Here is a 26,708-nt window from a genome sequence, read left to right as displayed (position 1 = left end):
ATCCTTTTTGCAGAATGTAATGAGTAGAATGGAGGGGGTTTGTCCCGAGAGCATTAAATACAGTTTAAAATAAATCATTTGTTTTATGGAGCATTTTATGAAATTGTTCGATGCGCATGACGTCTGCAACACCTCACATGGGACGTATTCCAGGAGGAAGAAATAAGCATCTTTTAGTACTGAAGATGACCGCTTCAGTTGGTTAATTAATGATTTCCTGTCATATATTAAGAAAATTCAAATGCAATCAGAGGAAATAAAAAAATCATGAGGGAAATGTATCAGGCATAGATCTTGACTACCCAATCCACTATGGCCTGCGTAAAATACCTCATAAGTATACATTTGCATTATGCATTGACGAGAAACCTAACAAGCGATGACATCGAGCTCTTCTTCAGCAAAAGAACAAACAGACTGTAAAGGCTGTTTAGAACATACAGTATCTCTTCTCCAGCTACTCAAAGTCCAATATTGTGTCTTTTTCGTTTTCAAACCGGGCGAGTTGACCGTGCGCGTAGAGGCGCGCGGCTGTGAGCTTGCATCCGGGAGATAGTGGGTTCGAATCCCACTGTCGGCAGCCCTGAAGATGGTTTTCCGTGGTTTCCCATTTTCACACAAGGCAAATCCTGGGGCTGTATCTTAACCAAGGCCACGGCCGCTTCCTTCCAACTCCTAGGCCTTTCCTATCACATCGTCGCCATAAGACCTATCTATGTCGGTGCGATGTAAAGCCCCTAGCAAAAAAAAAAAAAAAAATCATTTTCAAGATCGAGGATCCCTCAGATACCGAAAATCATTGTCTGTAGCACTTCTGCAGTGAACGACGGAATTTGTCACCTCCGCTACGCAGTACTTGCCCCGAAGAGAATTACTAAAAGATGTACTTTTTTTTTCTTTTTCGAAAAACATGTTCAACAGTGAAATTAAGTTTAGAAAGCGTAAAGACGACAAACCACTTTTTCTACTATGAACATTTCTGAGACCTCTAATAGACAACATTGCTTCGAGCCACTCAAGTAGAAGAGAGAAAGTTTTGAAACCAGGTAAGAAGCCCCTCAAAAGTTTGAAACTTCAATGATATATCCAAGCCAATGCAGCACCGCTCTATAAATAAAGTGTTGTCAATACTAGCAAAAACATTCAGTTCTTTTTATTTAGGATGTATTTTACTTATTGACATATACGGCCATGCGAATACAAGGGGGCAAGAACGCGATCCTAGCAGCTGAAAGGTGAACTAGGATGCCACCCGTTTCCATGAATACAAGGGGGCAAGAACGCGATCCTAGCGGCTGAAAGGTGAACTAGGATGCCACCCGTTTCCATGAGTGCATGTCAAGGCCTTGTATTATAGCACGATTATAGCGTAGGCAACGATCTGTGGCCTGGAGCGGATGGGCTTCAACTAGACACACTGCACGATCAGCGTTGTCAATCCGTGCTCGGAGGTAAGCGACTTGGCCATCTGTCGCTTCGCCGTTCCCATATCTGACGACAGCGCAGTTTTCCTCACCCGCCTATTTTGGTGCCCGCGACAATAGACAAAATAGTGATTGAATGGGTTGCATTATTTCTAGAAAACAGATCTCAGAGAATTAGAATAGGCGAACCTTTATCTGACCCTGTAATAATTAAGAGGATAATTCCTCAAGGAAGTATTATTGGGCCTTTATGTTTTCTTATATAATATATAAATGATGAGTAGAGAACTGGATTGCATCCATAGAGAATCTACTGTATGTTCAAAATTTTTAAGACATCTTTGACTACACCCCACATTAATAAACATGATAAAATTGCCTCTCACTAACACTAAAAAGTGGAGTTTAGGGGTGAAATATCTGTCATGAAATTAAAACTGGATTGCGGCAGGGAGATGGGCTCTCGTCACTATTATTTAACTGTGTACTAGAAATGGTAATGAGGGAACGGTTTAGGAAATGTCCCCAAAATTAAAGATTGGCCTAAAATCAAAACAAATTGCCTTTACCATTACTAGCAGTTGACATAAAAGCAAAAACCCATGTATCAGAACTTCAAAACACTGCAAATAAAATTGGCCTCAAAATATCATTCGATGATGATGATGCTTGTTGTTTAAAGGGGCCAAACATCTAGGTCATTGGCCCCTAATGGTACACAATGAATGACAAATTAAAAGACCAAAAACATCCACTGATCACAGTTCAAAACGTGAGGATGAAGAATGAATGGATATGGATTTAAAACGATCAGTGGAACCGACCCACAGTGCCTCACATGCACAGTAACTGGCGTAGAACAATAGTATTACTGACCGAGGGACTGCTTCTATAGCACGATACTGAATCGATGATACTTGTAGTCGAAAGGGGTCCAAAATCCAAGTCAGTGGCCCCTCACAATGGTACTCATCGCTAGGAAAGTAGAATCACGGTATTTGTCATGTTGCGGTACTAATCAAGAGTAGCGTAGACTCGCGGTATTCCACACATTATGGTACTACTCGCAGGTAATGAAATTCGCACATGTATTACAGACCTACGCTGTTTCGCAGATTGCGGCGCCATTTACAGGCAACGCAAACCTACGGTGTTCATCACATAAGGGTACTAACCACAGGGACTAGTACTATCCCTTGTTGTTCCTCACACAGTGGGTAGTAATCATAGGCAAGCCAGAACCATGGGTTCCCTCATCCCATGGTGTCGCTCATATAGTGCCACTAATGACAGGTACTGTAAAAGCCGTCACACTCTCGTTTGCTACTAATCACAAACCTATTTGGTACCCAACATAGTGGCACTATGCGCAAGTAAAAGCGACCAATGGTGTTCCCCGCGTGGCGGTATTAATCACAAGTAGTTTCATGGTTCTAATTTGATTGTCCCTTACGACAGGCAGGGCATACCGTAGATGAATTCTTCGTCTGCCTCCCCCACCCACAGGGGTTGTGTGTTTGGTCACACAAGAAGTATTTTATTTCCCTAAAGTCCGCCGGCAAGCTGGTTAGGACCGCCCTATCCGCCACCTGGGAGTATCACCTCTCCCCCTGTTACGCCAGTATAGTAGGTTTGTGGAAAATATCATTTGAAAAAAACAAAACAGAAATTATGCCCAAAACCAACACAACTAAAATAAGTTACTATTAATTATCTTGGAGAAGTGAAAAAATCTCCATCCAAACAAGAACAAATAGATTAGCTAAAGTACAAAAACTAACATGGGATATCTACAAAAAAAAGTCTATCAATAAATGCAAAAATAAAACACTGCAACTCAGTTATAAAACCGCAAGCTACATATGCAGAAGAAACACTTTTTCACCTGATTAAACAATCAAAGACTGACAGATTTCAGAAATTTGAGAGGAGGATTGGAAGGACCTGCATCAACAAAAAAATACCAGAAAGATGGACAGTGGCAGATAATATAGTCGTGTACAAAGAGCTAGAACCCATTACAGATACTATGTGTAAGAGGAGAGCGGGATTCTTTGGACATATCATTAGGATGTAGGATTCGAGACTTCTGAAAGAACTAGTACAACACAATCTCATCTCAAAAAATACCACAACGGGATGTAAATGGATCAGAGAAATAAGAGAGGATCTGAAGGAAATAGGCCTTACAACAGAAGACACCACAAATAAGATAAAATTGAATACAAAACTCAAGAATACAAACCTACGCTTTACCCGTACGCAAAACAAACCGACACGCATATTTTCAACCGAGGAAAGGGCACGAAGATCGGAGCGTCTGAAGAAGTACTGAGAGGACCATAAAGCCCGAACAATCCCTTCAAAGAGACCTGAACGATGGACTGACTAAAGTGAACCTATGCGGTCATAAAACAAGAAGAAAGAAGTCGAATCAGGGATAAGGCTTTTTGCAGATGATGTTATTCTGTATAGAGTAATAAATAAGTTACAAGATTGTGAGCAACTGCAAAATGACCTCGATAATGTTGTGAGATTTACAAATAGGAAAAGTCATCGCAGTTTTAATTACAGCGATGATGGGGAGAAAGTTCCTTTTGGGGATCACTGTAAGTACCTAGGAAAGTTCTTGATTTGGGTAATCACATAAATGGGATTTTAAATAAAGGGTACATATCTCTGCACATGGTTATGAGTAGAGACGAGAATTATAGGCACTAAAACAGTTAAAATAGGCAGGCATATAGGCTCTTAAATTAGCTAAAATGGGCATGTAAATAGGCACTAACGTGTAAAACAGGCAACAAAATAGGCATGAAAGATACTTATAATTTAATTACATGCTCGTCTGGGCCCGCAGTGTAGGGGGCAACGCGTCCGCCTATCACCCGGCGACCCCGGGTTCGATTCCCGGCCGGGTCAGGGGTTTTAATTGTAAATGATTAATGCCCCTGGCTTGGTGACTGGGTGTTAGTGTCGTCCTTAATGTTCCTTTCCTCACGTTCAACACTTTACACTTTCGCCATTTACAAAATACACGCAAGTTCCTCACGGTGTAAGTAGGCGCGAAAAATGTTTCTAGGTCGACGCCCCGAACAAATAGCATTAAAAAATAATAACACACTCAATTACTATAAAAGGAATTTACAACAAGCAACATTTCAATGTTTTCCGGTAACAATCTTGTTCTCCTGTCGGGCAGAATGTTTTGTACTGAGAGAAATCTCTCAACATCACAGGAAGTGATTGGACAAAACTTCAATGAAGCCACTTCATCTGGTTTTAGTTCAACTGCTTCATCTACCTCACCCTGGCTACTTTTACCGTCGTTTTCCATATGGACTCATATGGAACTTTTTGCTGACCAGCTACGTTCCCAGAGGTTCTGTCAAAATTTCTCCTGACTTCTTCCACAACCCTAAATGACTCCACCGGAGGAAAGCCACTCATCTCCAACACGGTGATTGCTCCCGGCAGCTTGTTGAAGTTTGAAGATGCTCCAGTTTATGCAGTGCACAGGTCTATAGAAAATTGTTGTTGGTCGCTGTTCACAGTGGACTGGTAGAAAAGCTGCGATGACAACGCTTTCTGTACTCGTGTCAAATGCATCTCAGTATTTCTATGTTGATCTATACGATATCTTTTCACATTTGATCTGGAATATAATAAAATTTACTTAAATTATAATGTTCTTATATTTCTGCAGCTGGGCTAATTGGCAATAATGCTTAGTATAAACATAATAATGGCGTATGGCTTCCGGAGTGGCCTGGTGCGGGTCTTTTTCTCGTAGACAGCCTATTAGACGACCTGCATGTCTGTGAAGATGAGGGCCCTACCTAGGATGATTTCTAATGTTAAAAACACCACACACACCCAGCCCCAGAGCCATTGGAAATAACCAATTGAGGTTAAAATCCCCCATCCTGACCCGGAATCGAACCCGGGACCCTGTGCACCGAAGGCCAGTACGCTGATTACTCAGCCAATGAGTTGGACAGAATAAACATGCATTTGTTTCATTAAAAATGAGAAAGACTATTAGAGGTGATGTTTCTAGAAGTACAAAACTTTAAAGTAGGAACAGGAGAATTCGTAATTTACATGGAAATATGTCCTCAAAATTTTTAAGTTAAAATCTGGCAGTTTCCTGTCGAGTTCACCGGGTGAAAAAAATCATTAAAATGACGTGAAACGATACCTGAGTAGCGTAGAGGAGAGATTCTTCCTATATGCTTGCCAGATACTCACTAAGCTGCCTCTAGCAGTATTCTTTCTTATATAGAAGAATTAAAACGGAGGCACTATAAATCTCAGATTTCTGAACATTTTGTATGTTGCTATTCGCCGGCTTTAGTCAGCCGGGTCAGCTGTCATGAAGACTATTTTCTGTTGCCTGCAATAGATCCTGCATCGTGTGTGCCCACAAGGCTGTCACCGTCGTTAAAAATGAGAAAACCGCGTGATTTGAAATTTTCGTGGCATGCGCCCATAAACTTAGTTTTGTCAGAATGTAGCAAAACTCTAGATGGTATGCTAGAAGTTACGCACCTCCCCCCCCCCCCCCCCCCCCAGCACAATGGTTACTAACCGGACCTCGCCAATCCAGACCAACGGTCTTTTTACTTCCAATCTTCCCATGCCTTCACAAGGCCCCTGTTCAGCATAGAAGGTGAGGCTGTCTGGGCAAGGTAATAGTCCTCCTCCCCAGTTTCATCCCCGATCCAATGTCTCACGCACCAGGACACTGTCTTTGAGATGGTAGAGGTAGGATCTTTCGCTGAGTCCGAGGGTAAACAGATTAAGAAAGAAAGAAAGAAAGAGAGAAAGAAAGAAATGAAAAAAGAAAGAAAGAAAATATTTCAGTTGTAAATCTCTATTTTCACGGGAATTGAACAAAATACCGATTTTTAATTTTCATCCACTCTGTGACAAGAGACCACCGGTGTTCTAACTCCTCGTTCAGTAATTAAATGATTATTTATATTTTAGCAATATAAATTATTGAAAGTTCACGACTAATACAGCATTTCACAAAACAACTTTCCACAATACGTTAATTAATAGGCCTATAAATGCTACAATGAAATGCGACCGTAGGTCAGTCACAAGAAAAGATAAAGGGAACAAACGAACTTACCTCCTTGTAGCAAGCTTGGCAGAGGACTACCTTTGTATCCGTAGTGAAACTGGGATCCCCTGTGATCCACCGCTTCAGCCAGTAGGATTTCGACGATTCTTCTTTGCAATTAAATTTTTTTTTACGTCAAGCCGACACAGATTTGTCTTATGGGGACGATGGGATGGGAAAGGCCTTGGAATGGAAAGGAAGTGACCGTGGCCTTAATTAAGTTACAGTCCCAGCATTTGCCTGGTGTAAAAATGGGAAACCACAGAAAACCATCTTCAGGGCTGCCGACAGTGGGGCTCTTCGCCCACTCTCTCCCGGATGCAAGCTCACAGCTGCGCGCCCCTAAGCGCATAGCTAACTCTCCCGGTGATTTTTCTTTGGGCATTGCCATAGACACACTTCTTCACAATAAATCACAACGCGTTCTTCAGAACGCGTACAAGAGTTCACATCGATAAGGAGGTATAAGGGTTCGACGTTGATTGGTTCTCGCCTCTGTCTTAGAAGGTTGGAGGGGTTGAAGGCTTCGAGGTCAAATTTTTCCTTGTTTCTCCTGACGGAAATTTCCTAAGAACAGTTTCTGGTGACTTCCAAGAATTCCCATTTTTGTACGTGGGGTAAACAGATCTTGAGAAATGAGAAGATAATATTGTCGAGCACATCAGTTACAATATAATGCACTGGAAGAAAATTTGGCTTCTTTAAAATAGATTCAAAAGGCATAAAATAGGCAATTATACTCCAAATAGGCACAAATCCCTGAAATAGGCATTTATAGGCACAATAAAACCAAAGAAATCTAGCTTAAAGGACCCTAAAACGGATTTATATCTCAAAAGCCTACGTTCCTGAACACAGGAATAAAATAGGCAAATTCCCGTCTCTAGTTATGAGTGTGTTTAGGGGTTGCAGTAATGATGTAAATGGCTTTTAGTGCCGGGACGGGTTCGGCTCGCCAGGTGGTCTTTCTATTTGACGCTCTTAGGCGACCTGCGCGTCGTAATAAGGATGAAATGATGATGAAGACAACACATACACCCAGCCCCCGTGCCATTGGAATTAACCAATTAAGGTTAAAATCCCCGAACCGGCCGGGAATCGAACCCGGGACCCTCTGAACCGAAGGCCAGTACGCTGACCGTTCAGCCGAGTCGGACAGTAATGATGTAAAGGAAAGGGCATACAAGTCTCTGATAAGACCCCAACTAGAGTATGATTCCAGTGTATGGGGCCCTCACCAGGATTACTTGATTCAAGAACTGGAAAAAATCCAAAGAAAAGCAGCTCGATTTGTTCTGGGTGATTTCCGACAAACAAGTAGCGTTACAAAAATGTTGCAAAGTTTGGGCTGGGAAGACTTGGGAGAAAGAAGACGAGCTGTTCGATAGAATAGTGATGGACACTGCTCTCGAGACCGATTCTCCAGTGCTGCGATCTATGCGACGGCCTAGTAACTATGAGCATAAGCTTCACAGTATACCATCAATGTTATCATATGGGAGCGTTTGTGCTGATAAAGTTTGTCAAAAGCCTAGCAAAGCCAACTATGAGCACCTTCATACCATTAACGAAAGTGGAAACACAATACCAGTTTCTTAAATGGTTCAAGAGTTATTTGAGGTGGACATCTTAGCTGAATAACTGTAGATAGGAAGTACACCTACCTGGATACCTTGCAATTGTTGTCGACAGGATAGATTCTTGTGATACAGACTGGGCCGGAGATATTCTCTGGGACTATTCCCCTTCAGTGATATTGTGTGCTTTAAGAACTGGATCATCCCATAAGTATTTCTGCGGACGTATTTTATGTCTTGAATGCTATGTGGCATCTCTTAAAAATAACCTACATCCTCGACTTAAAATGCGTTTCGGACATCGTCTTAAATTTGTTGAGTACAATTAAACACAATTACACAGTCATATACCGAAGTACCTAATTACGACGCAAATATTTTATAACATTGTAAGGAATTATATCCTTCGTAGTCAAAATATCGGTAAGCGCAAGCGGTGGTCATATGATATTGAATGTGGGGTCTGATAACGATGTATGCCTATCTGTCATAAGAACTGGAGCAAACTTGGGCATTTCAGATTACACGTCCCACTCGTGTAATGGTGGTTGCATACGCAGCAAGGTGCATCTTGCCTGGTCTCGAGTTTGAATAATGCATGCCTCTAGTATTCAGGTAGGTACCTACAGTAGTCCTTTTTTTGTACTTAGTCTACTCATTCGTGTACTTACCGCTGCATAAAACGCCAGGATGTGTTCCCTTTATAATTAAGTTATACTGCGCCAGAATAGACCTCGGTAGAAATTAAAGAAATGAACGCCATAGTCGCTTGTTGACACGTATTTACGAATGTAGAAGGCCCTTGGTAGGCTATTTGCATACTCGGCACAAACAGCATTCATCTTCAGCTACCTGTCGCTACACGCATCATGAGAAAACGGCTGAAGAGAATTTCATGAAAATCGGTATGTGAAGTTGGAGGATGAGCCACTACAATCTAGGCTATGAATCATTTTACTCACGCTGAGTGAAATGGTAGTTTAGGGGAAGGCCTAAATTTAATTCTCAAATATTTGTCATTTTATTGGTCCTATCGATAAATACTACATAAAGAAAGTTATATAGAATTAAATTTCCGATCATTTACGTCATACATTGTTACCGTACCGGCTTTGATAACACGGATATTCATGAATTTGTATTTTTGTTGCCAGTCCATATCAACGCCGAGCCACGAGAAAATGGGTTAACAGAATTTAATGAAAGTCGGTATATAGTCGGGGAATAATAAACTACAGTCCAAGTTATAAACAATTTTATTCACTCTGAATGAAATTGAAGTTTAGAGGAAGGTGCCTAAAGTTTAATTTTTAAATATCTATGTTATTGGTCCTATCGAAAAGTACTACATAACAAAAGTTATAGAGAATACAATTTCCGACCAGTTATGTTTTATACGAGTGGTATTTCAGAGTTGGAAGAAAACTAAATGTAAGGTCTACAATTTTGAAAGCTCACAACATTGATCAACAATAACATTACATTGACCATTGTTTGTTGTGATGTTCTCTCTCTCTTATGCTGCCGCTCAACTCAGATAGATGGGATTATTGCTACGTACAGAGTATAACAGCCTGACTGAAGATTGGCGGGAAATAGCTGGGGAGTTAGAAAACTTTCTTCTCTAGCATGCCATTCCTCTGGTTCATACATTTTCTGACCCTGCTGGTACGTAACAGACTGGTTCATCATAGTATTCCAGCTATCCGTTCCCTACGCTGATGCGCTGTTTTGAATGAGCAGTGTACACACTTAATGCAGAGGCTCACTTAATAGTAGTAGTAATATGACTTGGCCTAGAATTACAATTTAGGCCTATTCCAAATTATAGCACCACAATTCACTAAATAAATCAAAATTCAACACTGAAAAGAGCAATTTCTTAAGAAAAGCTTCTTCCTCTTCACTTTTATTAAATTCTACATTCATTTTATTCCAAATTAGCAGTGAAGAAGGGGTTTCTCCTCTGGCTTGGAGGAAAAATTTGCCTCCAAGTCAGATTTTTCCGCCGCCTGTGTAGTGAACTGAGATTTTCAGACTCATAAGGTACTCCTAGGTAACAGATTAGTAAAAGAGCATAGTTTTTGCCCCGGGAGTCTCCACTGTTCGACACCCCCACCCGGCCGAAATAAGACAAGTGTTCACGGATCACAGCTGTCTGCGGCTTGGTCATTCTAGCTCTGGAACTTTGGACTGTTAGATCGGCAGCGTAGTACTGTTTGTTAACAGTGAGAAAGTGTGTGGTTTTTCAGTTGATCGAGTATTTCATATGAAAGCAATGCTTTTGATCGCGCCATTCTTACTGACATCATTGTAATGACCTATGTTCATTTCAGTTGGGAAAACTACTAAGACAGTCTGAGGATGTAGAAATGCAGGTAGAGAATGAGTGTCTGCCATTATAATGAAAACTCCCCAAGCTGATGTTACTGACGGTAGGCAAGGGGCCTACCATTACAATGAAAATTCCCAACCCAGCCTTCATATGATAAAAGACGTTTGGTGACTTCCCCGTCGCTTTTCTAGGGTAACGTTAAGTGCTAGAATTCTGTATATGGCGTAGAATTCCGTAGCGAAACACGGGTATATCAGCTAGTGTAATTTTAAAGCTTTTACTGTCTGTCAAACACTATAAACATACCTGTGACAAATATATGTATAAAAAACTTGTTTTTCAAAAACTATTGTTATAGTCCTAACTCGTTTCCGAGTAATTAACTTCCAATAAATTCACTTCTGCCTGTGGATGTACTTTTGATGATTCATCATCATTATCCAAAGGCTTTGCCTTGTCGCAGTAACCATTGATCTCTTCTCTCTGCGATCCTTTTCATCTCTCCATAATCTTGGCATCCCATCATCTCAACTACCTCTTCAATGATCTTCCGTGGTTTAACTCTGCCTCTTTCTCCCATCACCTTGCCTTCGAACAAGTTCTTTACGAAGTCATTATGCCGGAGAATGTGACCAAAAACCGACGCTTTTCTCCTTTTTATCGTTGTTATTAAATGTCTCTGGGCGTTTTATTTCTCTAAGCACTGCTTCATTAGTTTTCTTCTCAATCCAGCTAGTTCTTGTCATCTTCCTCCATAGTCACATTTCCACTGCCTCTAGTCGTTTCGCGTCCTCCTTCACAGCCATATAGCAGCACACTGCAAATGAATGTTTTGATAAACAGTTTCTTTTCTTCATTATCTAAGGATTTATTAAGACCTGCTTCTTCTCCTCAAAGGCTTTCTTACACAGGGAAATTCTTTTTATTTCCACAGTGCATCTGTTGTCATCGGTAATAACTGATCCTAAATAGCAGAACTTGTTTTATTAAAATATTTCCAATTCTGAGATATGCCTTTGGCTTCATTTTAGATTTGCTTACAACCATAACATTTGTTTTACTTAATTAGTTAAGTTGGAAATCTTTTAAGATGGATGATAAGTTGTTGAGCATGATCTGCATGTTTTTCTCATTGTCAGCCAGAAGTGAAATATCGTCGGCAAATCTAATAGTGTACAGTTGTTCCATTTATTTTAATGCCAGGTGTCTTTGATTTCAACATTTTCATGGCCTCTTCAATGTACAAATTAAATAGAAATAGTGATAAGGAACACCCCTGTCTTACTCCTTTCCTGATTCTCACCTTGCATACTTTTTCATTACTTTCAATGTTTTTTCTTTGATTGATGTAGAGGCTTAGTATTGCTTTTCAGTCTTTCCTGTCCAAATGAATATCCTTCATAATTTTGAACAGTCTTTTCCACTGAACATTGTCAAAAGCTTTTTCCAGGTCTACAAAAGCTATATATGTATTTCTGTTAAGCTCTAGTCTTCTCTCCAAGATGGTTTTAAGGGCTATAATAGCTTCTCTCATTCCTACTCCTTTCCTGAACCCAAACTGATCACCATCTAGATTCTGCTCAATTTTCATTTTGATTGCTTTATTAATATGCATGTGAATATTTTTGCTGCATGTGATGATTGAACAGACCAATTCTAGCACGGAATAAGTGTCCACACAAATCGCACGGAATTGTTGGAGGAGGTTATGGTTGTACTGCATGAGTTTTCATGCTTCTCTCCTGGCCTCCCCACATCTGTGTCGTTCCCCATCAAACAGATTGACAGCAGTAGGAATGGTCCAGTGCCAAACTAAACGGTCTTGTGCAAGCACGTCCCAGATTTACGGATTGAGAACTGTCACCTTCATAGTGCGCTTACGCTGGTCCTTGTATCGCCTCATTGAGGCCTGGTGCCTGAACAAAGTTTACCATACAGGATTTGGCATGGAAATCTGGTATCAGTCATCCGATGCACATGGCCAATCCATCTATGCTGATGACCAATGATTAAATGCTCTTGGCATGTACTTTCTCAAGAACATGCTGACACTGTTTTCCTTTTTGATCCTAAGGATAGATCGAGGTTTTCATTGGTGGAAGCACTCGTGTTTTCTCAATGTCACGTCGGTAACGGACCCAAGTTTAACAACAATACAGCAATGTTAAGATGACAACTGCGTGGTACACCATGAATTTCGTCTTCACTGTCAAGTCTTTATTCATGAACACCTGGTGATAGTTGTCCAAATGCTGCATGGGCAGCACCAATTCTCTTCTCCACTCTTGCTCAAAGTTACAGCGCACAGATAGCATACTATCCAAGTATGAAAAGTGGCCTACCTGTTCCAGTATCTGAGACGGAGACATTAAAATGTGGAAGGGTTGTGCCTTGACCTTTGTCTTTCGAACGTTAATGGCGAGACCAAAATGTTCACATGCACTCTTGTAGCAGTTTACTGACTGTTGCAATTCCTCTGCTGTGAGTGCATACAGCATTTTGGTTACGTTTGTAACATGGGTTACCCTTCAGGAGCAGTCTTGCTAGGTTGCAAGAGCCCTCCATCAAAATGATACCTTATCTCCATACCCGGGTTGTTCGTAGAAGATTCATGTAGCATGACAGCCAAGTATAACACAAATAGTGCCGGAGCAAGCAAACAACCTTGTTTCAGTCCACGAGTAATAGAAAATTCATCTGAGATCTTATTCCGATGGCAAACCTGTCCGGTCATATCATCATGGAGGGCCTAAACCAGATCAACAAAACGTTGAGGACAGCCAAGTGTTTCAGTACCACACACATAGCAGGTCTTTTTCAGGTCATAAAAGACTAAGAAAAAATAATTCTGTTTTTAAATATAGTTTTTTAAAGGTATGTTATAGATGTTCTCCAGTGAAACCTCGATGGATCAGTTTTCAAGGGGGAGGGGGACAATGACTATGGATGCGGGAAAACTATAAATGTGGGCGACATATAAAATACGGGGAAAGCAAAATAATAAAATATGGGTACTGCATTCGGGTATTTTTTGTGATGTAAATATAATAATAATGATAGCGTATGGCCTCTGAAGCCGGGTGCAGATCTTTTGAGTTGTCGCGTGATAGGTGATGTACGCGCTTACGAAAATGTGGCTCTACGTAAGATGAATCCTAACGTGTACATCGGAGCACACAGCTCCTGAACTATGGGAATTAACCAACGAAAGTTAAAATTCCCGCCCGATCGTGACCTTTTGAACTGAAGGCAACATGTGCTAACCATTTAGCCATGGAGCTGGACATGCTGACACTATACACGATGGAAAAAAAGGGGTGACTTTTACAATTTCATTTAACTTTTCCTTACATCTTGTAATAACAGGAAAACCTTCAAGGTCAGATCTCTTATAATGAATGATATACATGGTTATCAAGGTGAAAATTTGTATTTTGGTAAAGATTCTGTAGACCCTTCACGAATGATAGGTTAGAGAACCCACATGGTGCTCCTTGGACGATGTCACAGCAGGCTAAGTGATGCTGCCAACTTAGGAATTAGTTTCAAGAGCAGGCTAGTGAACAATTATTGACCCGGCTTGTAACAAGACAACTGGGTAGGGGGCAGCAAAGTGGTCAACAGGCCTCTAGCATCCCACACACATCACAAGGTACGTGATCAATAACCCCGTGACTAATTAAAATGTACCCAGCACACACCATCACTATCTTAAACTGTGCGATTTCCTCATTTCAACGAAGTTAGCAGCCCTAGCCAGCCAATAGCAACACAGAAAATGGTGGCAAATTTGAGTTTTACAGTGCCTCCATTTTAATTCTTGTAAATAAGAATACTTCGAAGGGCCAATTAGTGGGCTGAGGAGAAGCGTTGGCCCAGGAGGTTGCGTATGAATAACATGCGCACAGCACTCCAGCCTAGGAGATCCTTGCTCAAGACTAGCAACTGGTAATCGCTCATACATTCTCGCGAAACAGGTTGCCGCTGTTATATGCTAGAGAATATAGCTCTCTCTTTAAATCCAAAAAACTTTTGTGTACATTTTTCTCACGTTAGATCGATCCATGCGTGAAAGTTGTGGCCGAATCAAATATTTTTTGACGATCGATGCGCTAAAATGATAGTTTGAGGAACGATAGATACGGGAAAATTTAACATTGGTTTATATGGAACATTTTTGGGACCAAATAAATTGAACGATGGATATGGGAAAATGACAGTTCTGGGAACGATGCATCGAAGTTCTACTGTAATTGGTGTTTAACAAGACTGAAAAGTATGGCTTCCTTCCTAACAAACCATTCATATTATTATATGCTAACAAAATGGAAAGGATGGAATAAATACAAAGGAACTTATGGCATTTCCTTTTATTGATTATAAAGTGAACAATATTGATGTAAATTCAAAGAAAATTATTTTCTCACTTGCTGGCCACCTTGTCGCATCATATCCTGGAAAAGAGAACACATTATTATTTATCTCAATACTATCATGTCTTAAACATAAGGATCAAATAAATGTATAGGCCTATCCTATAAGATAATGTCATAAATCCAGAATTCTAGGCAAAACACATCAGCAGAGAAATAGTGGGGAATACAACACTTTGTTTTGTTTCTTACATAGAGGAGAAATGACCTGAATGATTCCCTCCAGCTTTTCCTATCAAATATTAACTAATACTGGATTAATGTAAACACTGCACAAATTATTTGTTTGAATATACAGTGGATACTCAATTCTCCATTTTTGGAGGGACAAGAGAAAAAAAAAACGTACAACACGGGAAAACGGGAAATCCGGGAACGAATGGAAACCAAAAACAATTTGGCTAAACATCACAAAAATGAAATATGTATAATAAATTATAATCTTGCAATACTCCTACACCAAACAGAACTATAGCCCCAATGGGCCTTCGCTTACCAAGCAACCACGGCTCAGCCTGAAGTACCTAGTTTGAAAACTCCGGCCTGTTTGACCAATATAAGAGACGTTGCATTGCGTGCAGGTGAGCCTGTATATGCCTGAGCCTGAGTAAATGTTTTTGCTTGAATTGACTGTGTTGTGATTAAAAAATAATTTTTGGTTAGTGTTTGTTGTCCTAAAAGATACTTAGAACACTATAATGCCATTAAGCACAATAAATTTTCAGCTATGAGCTCCCATATGAAAGAAACAGGACATCACTTCACGACGATAGAAAGAGACCTCACAATTATTAAAAGAGTAGACAAAGGAAAGTTGATGAATGAACTTGAAACCATCTATATATTTTTGGACGAATACTACAACAAAAATCTAAACCTCAATGATTTAATTGAAGTCAAGAATCCATTATACGAAAGTTTACCCAAATTATTACAAACTCTAAATTCAAAACATAACTACATTCTTAAAAATCTTAAGTTAACATCTTCTAGAACTTCCACTACTTTAACTTGACTCCCTTCATGTCCGCCCCCACAATTCTCCCGCCCTGTCCGACCATGCAAATCTCTCGCAACCAACAACACAAACTTAATGCTCCGCCTACCCCCTCCCCTCCAATCTCACATCGATACAATATTAGAAGCACAAGTGTCAGGCTTTCAATGCTACCATAGCAACTGCATAACAGTCAAAGAAATAAATGAACCTACATATAACGTTGTTTTTCTTCAACTAACCTTTCCATAACTAATTTACATCTGTACAGACGAAAGGACAAGTGTTTTATACATTTTCCATGTTTTATTTTTTAAACCCACATTCTCTTCAAAAATACCTTCCTAAGCATTCACTCTCCTCTTGTTACAGACTCTATCAGCGTCGAAAAACCTTCGACTTTCGCTCCTTCAAACAAGATAAATACATCTATAGACAACCGAATGCTTATTCCTTACTACCATAATTAAAGAAGACAGTTATCTTATCATAACGCATTCGACTTTCACTCCTTCAGCCAGTTAAATAGACTATAGGCAGCTGAACAGCCACTTACGAGGGCTGTTGACTTTTCACAACATACGAAATTGGCATCTGTGACAGTTTATCAGCTTTACTTTTTCTGATCCTCTAACAGGAGTATTCAAGGAGGCACATTTCCGTTTCATTATAAAGACTGAGCTGTTTGTTACTCTACCCCAACAAGTTTTTCAATGCTCCAGAAAGTATAATTGTGTGAACTTTTGACATGCAGCTTGATACTGCAATTTTAGCCAAGGACAGTGTAACAATTTGTATGTTTGGACAGACACCTACAATGATATCATCTTTTTATGACTTGTAAGAGCAATCAGGATCCTGATTTTTCACCATACAGGTTTGAGTTTGAGGCTGATGATGCCCTTAATATGGGCAAAACATGTCCCTTAACATTTTGTAATAATATTTAATTTCTAAAAAGATCTCTTCGTATTGAATAGGTGGATATAAAAAATAACAACACTTGTAACATACAGCAGAACCTCGATACAGTAGAACCTCGATAATTCGAAATCGGTTAATTCAAAATCCCGCCTAATTCGAAGAAGCTCTCGTTCCCGGAAACATGAGATACTGTTTTGCGTGTTATTTCAATTGTTTAATTCGAAATACGGATAATTCGTAATTCGAAGTACAATGTCGGCCCCATTATCGAAATTCAGACTTTTAATTCGAAACTGCCTTTACATTTTAAAACAATAGTATGTTACAGAGTAATTTCAACTCGAAATTTATCCGCTCCGCGTCATAATAGAACGCGCATTCCGGAACGTGGAGGGGTAGCTTTCCGCACTTACACTCACTTCGGTGGGCCAACAGTGCGCTTCATGATTGCTAAGGGCCTGTACTACGACTGTCAGATAAACAGCCAGATACGTAGGCTGCAGTTTTGCAAACTAGAAGTTAAATATTTTCTTGCGTACTACCAACGGATTTTAACGGCGGGATTGTAATGCGGAAGATGTAGTAACATTTTTATTGGGTTGGTAATAAGGTTACTGAAAATATAGTGAAATTTAGCACGGTGGTATACGTGTTCCCTGGTGTTTTCGTTTGTTTAGCTCTATTCCTTTTGAAATCGTATTACTAGAATCCAATATCAGACTCTTATTAAGCTATAATGTGGAAGTCCAGGTCAAAAACAGAATTAGGACTGAAATATACACATACGAAGAAATGTTAAAATTAATTAACTGTATAACGAAACTGAAACTGTTATAGAAAATAAAAAGACTGAAAATGTAACCTGGACGCAAAAGTTAAGATTCAGGTTATGTATCTTTTTTGTCTAGTACTATTTACGAGGTTGCGCGTTACGACGAAAGTAAAGTTTATATTCGTAATTAATGCCACTGATGCAACGTGGCATCATTAATTTTATTATTAATTCAATGTATTGTTTGCTCATTGAATAAGTAGTTAGTTTCTTTCTTTTCAATACAATGTGAGAATAGTAACTGGCAAGCATTTATCTCACTTTAGCGTAAATACTTTTGTAGCAAGTTGTTATGAAGTAGAAGAAATATAATTTCCTTAACACCCTCATTCGACGGACGAATCGCCATCAACAACGTCGTATACCTTTACTCCATATGTGCGTCGCGGATAGATTTGGAATAGAACCCACGCTTTTGACACGCATTTTAATGATTAGGAAATGTGTACTATCACCTCTAGTAACCTACCGACTACCATTTACAATGGTAAAAAAATGTTAGACTATTGGGACTCGAACGCACGAAAAAATACTTAACAGCAAACTTCGATGCCCTAACGACCACGGCTACCGATGAAACTTACGGTTGACTGCTTGTGTACTACTCATACTCTCAGTAGCAACAACTTACTAGCTTGGGAAATTTTTAAGAATTCTGTGATAGCTGGACAGGAAGCATGACATACTTTATAAATATATACATAAATTACATTGTAACAACTTAATTTCGCACAGCATCATGCAGATGTAGATTCATCTTCATGAGTAGCCATCTTGATTCTTTACAGCAGCGTCCCCGATAAGAGCTAAGTCCCAGATAAGAACGTTAACAGCCTCTCCAACTTCGGCATAGCTATACTCGAGAATATTTTCCCAGATTGCACATAAACGAAAGTCGTAGTACGCGGATTCAACCGAACTTCCAGATAAATGTCCAAACTGCCAAATAAATTTATACCGCACTTTTATCTGGCTGTCGTAGGACAGGCCCTAAGTTGAATGAAATCGGAATTCTTGTTTGTTCAACCTTTTAAGGAACGCCGTAATATCACGCAACATGCAGTGTGCGGGAAAACAGAATCCGCGAACACTGGCGATGCCGACAGTTGACGAAAAAACGTGGCAAATATAATAAATTCGTAGGCACCGAACAATATTGACATGCCGGTGAAACTGCATTGCTTTATTTAACGCGAGCCCAAACCGTCTTATTGTTTTAAAGGAGAAATTGCCAGCCTGGAAATCGTACAGTGTGAGGGATGGGGGTCATAGTAGTGCGTTGCAATGCACATGGAAGCGAGATACTCGCCATAGGAAACTTCGATAAGACACGATGTTTTAAGAGCGTCCGGCACTTTCCATGCCAGTACAAAACATCTATAATAAAAATAATAAAAATGCAAACAGTAAAGAAATCCAAAAAATAATGCATTTGCACAGGGGAACCGGCATAATTTATCCTCGTCTTTGAATTGTGCGATTTTTTTTCTTTCGTTGCGTGAGGTTATGTTTACCAGTGAGATATCCGAGTGTATTATTTGAATACTGTAAATGCACCTTCTTGGATACATTTCGGAAATAGTTTTTTTCCATAGAATTTGAAAGGTTTAAACTGTGAATCGAGGTGATTGCATGTATTAATGGGTCTTAGAATACTTCGTGACGCGGCAAGTGTTTACATTTCTGAAGTACGAGAGAAGTGCCATGGCGGGAAATCGTACAAGGATAGAGTCATAGGAAATTTCGATTTTTAAGGGCATCGGGTACTTTCTGTGTAAATACAAGGCATCTAAAATGCATACAGTATAGTAATCCAATTAATAAAGCACTTGCACATGGGAGCGAGCATAGATTTCTCCTCGTCTTTGAATCGTGCTTTTTTTCTTTCTTTCGTTGCGTGAGGTTATGTTTACCAGCGAGATATCCGAGTGTATTATTTGAATACTGTAAATGCACCTTCTTGGATACATTTTGGAAATAGTTCTTTTTTCATGGCATTTGAAAGGTATAAACTGTGAATCAAGGTTAAATGCATGCTGTAACGGGCCTTAGAATATTTTGTAACGCGGCAAGGGTTGGTACTTCTGAATTGCGAATTGGCGGTTAATTCGAAATCACGTAATTCGAAGTCCGATTTTTGAGTCCCAACGACTTCGAATTAACGAGGTTTTACTGTAATTCGAAATCGGTTAATTCAAAATCCCGCCTAATTCGAAGAAGCTCTCTTTCCCGGAAACATGAGATACAGTTTTGCATGTTATTTCAATTGTTTAATTCGAAATACGGATAATTCGTAATTCGAAGTACAATGTCGGCCCCATTACCGAAATTGACTTTTAATTCGAAACTGCCTTTACATTTTAAAACAATAGTATGTTACAGAGTAATTTCAACTCGAAATTTATCCGCTCCGCGACATAATAGAACGCGCGTTCCGGAAAGTGGAGGGGTAGCTTTCCGCACTTACACTCACTTCGGTGGGTCTACAGTGCGTTTCATGATTGCTAAGTTGAATGAAATCGGAATTCTTGTGTGTTCAACCTTTTAAGGAACGCCGTAATATCACGCAACATGCAGTATGCGGGAAAATAGAATCCGCGAACACTGGCGATGCCGACAGTTGACGAAAAAACGTGGCTCATATAATAAATTCGTAGGCACCGAACAATATTGACATTGCCGGTGAAACTGCATTGCTTTATTTTAATGCGAGTCCAAACGGTCTTATTGTTTTAAAGGAGAAATTGCCAGCCGGGAAATCATACAGTGTGAGGGATGGGGGTCGTAGTAGTGCGTTGCAATGCACATGGAAGCGAGATACTTTATTCCCTCGTCATAGGAAACTTCGATAAGCCACAATGTTTTAAGAGCGTCGGGCACTTTCCATGCCAGGACAAAGCATCTATAAATAAAATGCAAACAGTAAAAAATCCAAAAAAATAATGCATTTGCACAGGGGAACCGGCATAATTTATCCTTGTCTTTGAATTGTGCGATTTTTTTTCTTTGTTGCGTGAGGTTATGTTTGTCAGTGATTTATCCAAGTGCATTATTTGAACATTGTAAATGCACCTTGTTGGATACACTTCGAAAATACAGTAGTTTTTTCCATGGCATTTGAAAGGTTTAAATTGTGAATCGAGGTGATTGCATGTATTAATGGGTCTTAGAATACTTCGTGACGTGGCAAGTGTTTACATTTCTGAAGTACGAGAGAAGTGCCATGGCGGGAAATCATACAAGGATAGAGTCAGTGATAGAGTCATAGGAAAGTTCTATTTTAAGGGCATCGGGTACTTTCTGTGTAAATACAAGGCATCTAAAATGCATACAGTATAGTAATCCAATTAATAAAGCACTTGCACATGGGAGCGAGCATAGATTTCTCCTCGTCTTTGAATCGTGCTTTTTTTTCTTTCTTTCGTTGCGTGAGGTTATGTTTACCAGTGAGATATCCGAGTGTATTATTTGAATACTATAAATGCACCTTCTTGGATACATTTTGGAAATAGTTCTTTTTTCATGGCATTTGAAAGGTACAAACTGTGAATCAAGGTTAAATGCATGCAGTAACGGGCCTTACAATATTTTGTAACGCGGCAAGGGTTGGTACTTCTGAATTGCGAATTGGCGGTTAATTCGAAATCACGTAATTCGAAGTCCGATTTTTTAGTCCCAACGACTTCGAATTAACGAGGTTTTACTGTACTTTGTATTCATTTTACTGAACCGATTAACTTCATTCTGTTCACGTTACTGAATCAATAGTGATCCGATTCACACAACATTAGAGTCACCGTTCCTATTACATCTGTGTAGTGTCTACCAATAAGACAGTAACATTCAAAGCTTGCTACTGCCATCTAATCTTCATTCTATGAACTGATTTCCTATGCATTATCTAGCTTTCTCCTGGCAGCCACCTCTTCGCATCAAATTTTGATGTTACATAGCCTTTTCCCCACAGCGACAACTCCATTAAATAAGTATATAGAATTAGATGAAAAAATATCTGTACGCACAATCATCAGTGATCTGCATTTAGAGCTGTTGCCCAGGTGGGTAATTCCCTGACAATTGTTTGCCTAATCTTTTCGTAAATTATTAATATTATTTCGTATGGCAAAACAAGGCAACATTATAAATACATGATTTCAAAGAACATGGAAATTTTATTCTATTCACGATAAGTACATAATACAAAACAAATAAGTTAAAATGAAATGCTGGAAAAAATAGGCACTTGTGCGGTACTATATATGCTGTTATATTACAATACAAAACTTAGTTAATAATAATAAGAAGAACTAACATAACTCAAATTTTATACACTAAGGGCCAAATTCATAGACAGCACTTATAGACAAGTGCCCCTTATAAGCCAGGTTTCATTTCATATTACCTACTTAAGTGTCCCACTTATTGCTATAAGTGGACACTCACACGCACGCACACTCACTCTCTCTCTTAAGTGACTCAGTTATGTTGCAGCAAGATGGAAGATAATGATTTTGCTGAAAATGATACATTTCATTCACAGAATGCTTTCCGTGCACACAGTCGAGATGGAAAATACTGTTGAAATATAATGTGAACAACAATTTAAAGGTTTTGTTTTAGTAAACTGAGAGTTATGAATATTCATGTTCCCTTGTGTGAGATAGTGAACATAACCTCTAGAGGACTCACTATCTCACCATTAATGATATTGTTTTGAGATTTTATGCCACCTCTTAATTTCAAGTTATTATTATCATCATCACCACCATTGTCATTTCGCTTAATTGGAAACGTGTTACAAGTTGATCAGTTATCAAAAGACTGTAGGCTTATGGAATTGTAAAGAACTATAGTTCCGTTTTTATGAGTTTCGACTTGACAGTTAACCGGAAGTCAGACTGTGGCGCCAAACTGCTACGAATTCAAACAGCTGATTTACGATACACAACACGAACGGAAATATATATACTGGAATATGTCTATAATCAATTATTCTTTGTAGCAACATACATAATTCACATAAGATGAACAACAATACACAACACATTTAGGATAAGACTACAAGACAAACATATATCAATGCTCGAAAAGATAAGATAAAACGTGATTAAATTAAATTAAATTTCTACTCACCATGTAGAAGAGCTCGCGTTGCTGTTAGATTAAATTTCCCCTAATGAAGGAAATAATCCTACAAAGGGAACACACCACTCATTTCTGAGTCACTATCGGCATTGTCATCGTCTGTTGAGGTGTCACTCTCGCCTGACCCTAAAGAGATAATAAACTCTTCAACATAATCGTCTGTAAGACTTTCTTTCTCCCAAGCTTTAATCATCTCTGATTTCGTGTGTCTCACAACGTTGCTCCAGTCCTCCGCACTTATACGGCCTATGGCTTCTAAAATAAGTCTTTCAACTTCCGAAACTGTGAAGAGTCGGTTATTTTCAGCTACATAATCCTTCACTTGGGCCCAAATCAGTTCTATCGCGTTAAAGTGGCAATGGTATGGTGGAAGGCGAACTACTTTATGGCCATGCCTCTTAGCTATTTCATCCAGTACATAAACTGGGCGCTGGGGCTTGTTTTGTTTCACAAGTTGCATGAGATCTCCCTTCCTCATGTCATCGCGAACCGAAATATCGTGCTCCTTCAACCAATTAATCAGCTCATTCTTTCTAGCCGCCATTGTTGGTGCTTTGTCAAGAATGACGGAGTGGTAGGGGGCATTGTCCATGATTATAATGCTCTTTTCAAGCAAGTTGCTCAGCAGCCTTTCCTCAAACCATTTCTGGAATGTGCCACTATTCATTTCTTCGTGGTAATCTCCGGTTTTCTTAGATCGGAACATGTACAAGCAATTTGGCACAAAACTTTGCGAAGTACCGGCGTGAATCACTATGACTCTGCCCCCCTTCCCAACAGGTACTGGCATAGTGCCTTCTACTGAATCATCCGTCCAGCCTTTGCTCTGGGAATGAGAAGCATTAACCCAAGTTTCGTCCAACCATACAATAGAATCAAAATTCTCCTTTATAATCTCTCTCAGAAATCTACACCGCCACATCACGATATCGCTTCTCTCCATCAGCACTCTTCGCCCGTTAAATTTCTTGTACCTAAAACCCAGATTTTTAACTACTTTTCTAAGAGAAGATTTGCTCCCACTAAAAAGTTCACTGCTTTCAAGAGAACGACCCAATTTCTCAAGAGTAGGATATTCTTTCCTACGGTAATAGGCGTAAATATGCCGGCGAATAGAATCTTGTTGAAAAGAGTCTAATTCCGTTACAGATTTAGGCTTTTTCCTATTCTTCCCTGGAGTTTCAAGTTTGGACGGCCCCGCTGTCTGGTCCTCGGCAGAGTACTTCTCCTTCCCTATGCTTATAACTGTGCTCCTGTTGATTTTGGTCGCATCAGCTGTTCTCTGAACTGCTTTCGCAACAGGCAAGAGAGGCGCGCCGTTATCTTTCTCCTTCTCGAAATACTCCCTAACATCGCAAACAATTTCCCGGGCCTGGCTCCTTAGTGGAGTACCGCGTGCGAAGGGCTTTCTTCTCTTGGGAGTTTCATCCTTAGACGTAGGCGTCGACATGACAGAATATCAAATTCACACACGGGCCTAAAATTAACCTACAATATAACTACCGAACGAAATATTAAACTAAGCTACTATATAAACTAGATCACTTTTTACACACTATTCACTACAATATAACGCGCTATACTATTAAAAAAATAAACAATACTTTTATAAACTCCACACTACAAAATATAAACGAACAACAGCCTAGCACAAAGACCGCGAAAAGAACGGAGCTCAATACGACACACAGCTGATAGCACGTGGTTACCGTAAACAACAGGACGACAACACTGCTAACCGGAACTCGAGTTTAACGCGCTCTTTCGGAGCGATCGGCTGCCTATGATTGGCTGTCGATTATTTCACTTACCCTCCGCCAAAAGGCAGCGCTCAAACGTCAAGTCGAAACTCATAATAACTGAACTGTATACGGTACTGAGTTATAAGAAAAATGAACGTGTTGCACTACCACCATTTATTTTAAGGTTGATTTGTGCTAATTATATCAGGTTAGTCAACCAATCGTTTGCCGGATTACATCAGAAGTTTCTGAAATTAAAGCATCGCACATCAAAACATACTATTTACATTTTATTGGCAAAGTAATTAGACCTATTACAACGTATCGGCTACAAACATATCTGTCAAATCATTAAACCGCAGTAAGGCTAGATATTCTACATTTGGATGAATATTTGTACAGGTTCGAGTACCTGGATAACTACAGTAGAAGTCCGTTATAGCGAGAATTCACAAGAGCGGAAAATTTACTTGCCATAGAGGATTGTAGTTATATCAGATTTTTGTACAAAAGTCGGAAAAATCCCCTACACATTAAAATCGGTCTGAAACGGCGATAAGTTTGTTTAAAACTTGCGTTTCCGCGGATGATATCCACACTACGACTTGTTTGTTGTTTTTCGAAATCCGATACTACGTGAAAGTGTATATTTAATTTCATTCTGAAAAAACTAACGTACCCCATATTTCTCCGAATCCAAGATGAACCCCACTTTCTTCCTTCAAAATATTTAAATCAAGCTCAAAAATTGCTTTGAAAAATTATATGAATGCATTTGTTATACAGTACGCAGTTTTAGACGCCGAGCATTGACTCGTTATGCCGCATTTTCTGAGGCTGCACTCGGTACTTTTGCTCAGCGTCAGATATAGCTGACTACCGCTACATGCACGCCTCGCTTGCCGGGTTCGGCCAACTTCAGCGGTTAGCGATGTATAGGCCTAATCGCGGACGTTGAAGGCCAACGAACGAATTTACTGTGCCACGGTATGGCCTTTCCGCCCTTGCGTTTTTCGTGCACATACCTCAAAATTTCATTTTTGACTTCTTTAAAGCGTACTTGTTGCGGACCACTGAATGAATTTTTTGTACAAAACACATCCTTTTTAGCTATCTTTGTCTTCACACTGACACCAAATATTGGCTTTAGTTAGGCCTGTGCCATATATTCTTGCGGCTGCACAATTATTCTACATTTCTGAGTGTTTAATAACCATTAACTTACAATTGGCATCATAATATCGATGAGAACCCATTGAAAATATGCCGGCAATACCTGTTCCACGTACCTTTACGACTATTCATAACGAAAATATTCTTGGTGTCTATAAAATTTAATTTTACTAAGAGTCAGGTAGAGTACATGCGTTATAACTCTGCCACTGAGTAGCCGTGGCCTTTCTAAGAATTCGAAGGCTCGCATGTTTTGATACCATTCTGCAGATTTGAGAAACATTTTTGTAGAGGCCAATAGAATGTCATTCCCTCTTCACTACTTCCCGAGATCCAGTGACGTTACACACAGGCACTGTACAACCAGTTGTCACGGCTAGTGATTTATAATAAAGAGGGGGTTGTTTATTGTCAACGAATTTTGTGTGTGCGTGCGCGTGCAGGGGTGAAAAGAGCAGTGTGGTTACCGCAAGTGTTGCCAGTGGTATTCATTACTGTTAAGCCGCGAATGCAAGACGACCCTTGATTTTTCACAGGAGATTCTGTGGGGAAAAAAAAGTCTTCTTGGATTCGGGGAAATACGGTATCAGTCCAGAGTTTTCTTCTTCAAATGGCGTCACCTAACCTAACTGTATATGTGACATGAAAACATATTTGGAACTTATGTAGAGAAATGAGTTATCCTCGCTAAAATGTACATGTGAATACCCTTTCCGAAAGACGCGAGAAAATATTAACTATCCTCTGAAATCAGTGGTGTACTCTGCCATATCTTGAGGTGTATCACATTCTTACTTAATTTCAGTACCGTATATAACATTAAAATTAAGAGATCATTTACTTCAGCCTTATATTTTACGAGTCAAAAACTGCTATCGGCCACATTTACGAATTTGTTACAAAAACCTGTTATCCTCTTTCATTTCGAAATTTCTTTAGAGAACAGCAGTCGTTGGGTATTACTAATCGACTTCAGCATCGCCTTTAAATGTCGA

At 39.6% G+C, this 26,708-nt stretch overlaps 1 protein-coding gene across 1 annotated transcript in view; it reads right to left on the bottom strand.

The window, feature by feature from the left end:
• Positions 1-14,822: 14,822 nt before the first annotated feature.
• Positions 14,823-26,708, bottom strand: part of RpS26 (ribosomal protein S26) — a 36,710-nt gene continuing 24,824 nt past the window's right edge. Inside the window, exon 4 of the mRNA XM_067147699.2 lies at positions 14,823-14,921. Coding sequence (XP_067003800.1) covers positions 14,883-14,921 — 39 coding nt within the window. The 3' untranslated portion in view covers positions 14,823-14,882. The remainder of the gene's footprint in view (positions 14,922-26,708) is intronic.

The sequence above is a fragment of the Anabrus simplex genome, chromosome 1, assembly GCF_040414725.1.
Source record: "Anabrus simplex isolate iqAnaSimp1 chromosome 1, ASM4041472v1, whole genome shotgun sequence".
Lineage (NCBI taxonomy): Eukaryota > Metazoa > Arthropoda > Insecta > Orthoptera > Tettigoniidae > Anabrus > Anabrus simplex.
Note: the sequence above shows the minus strand (reverse complement) of the source record. Positions and strands in the feature narration are given on the sequence as shown.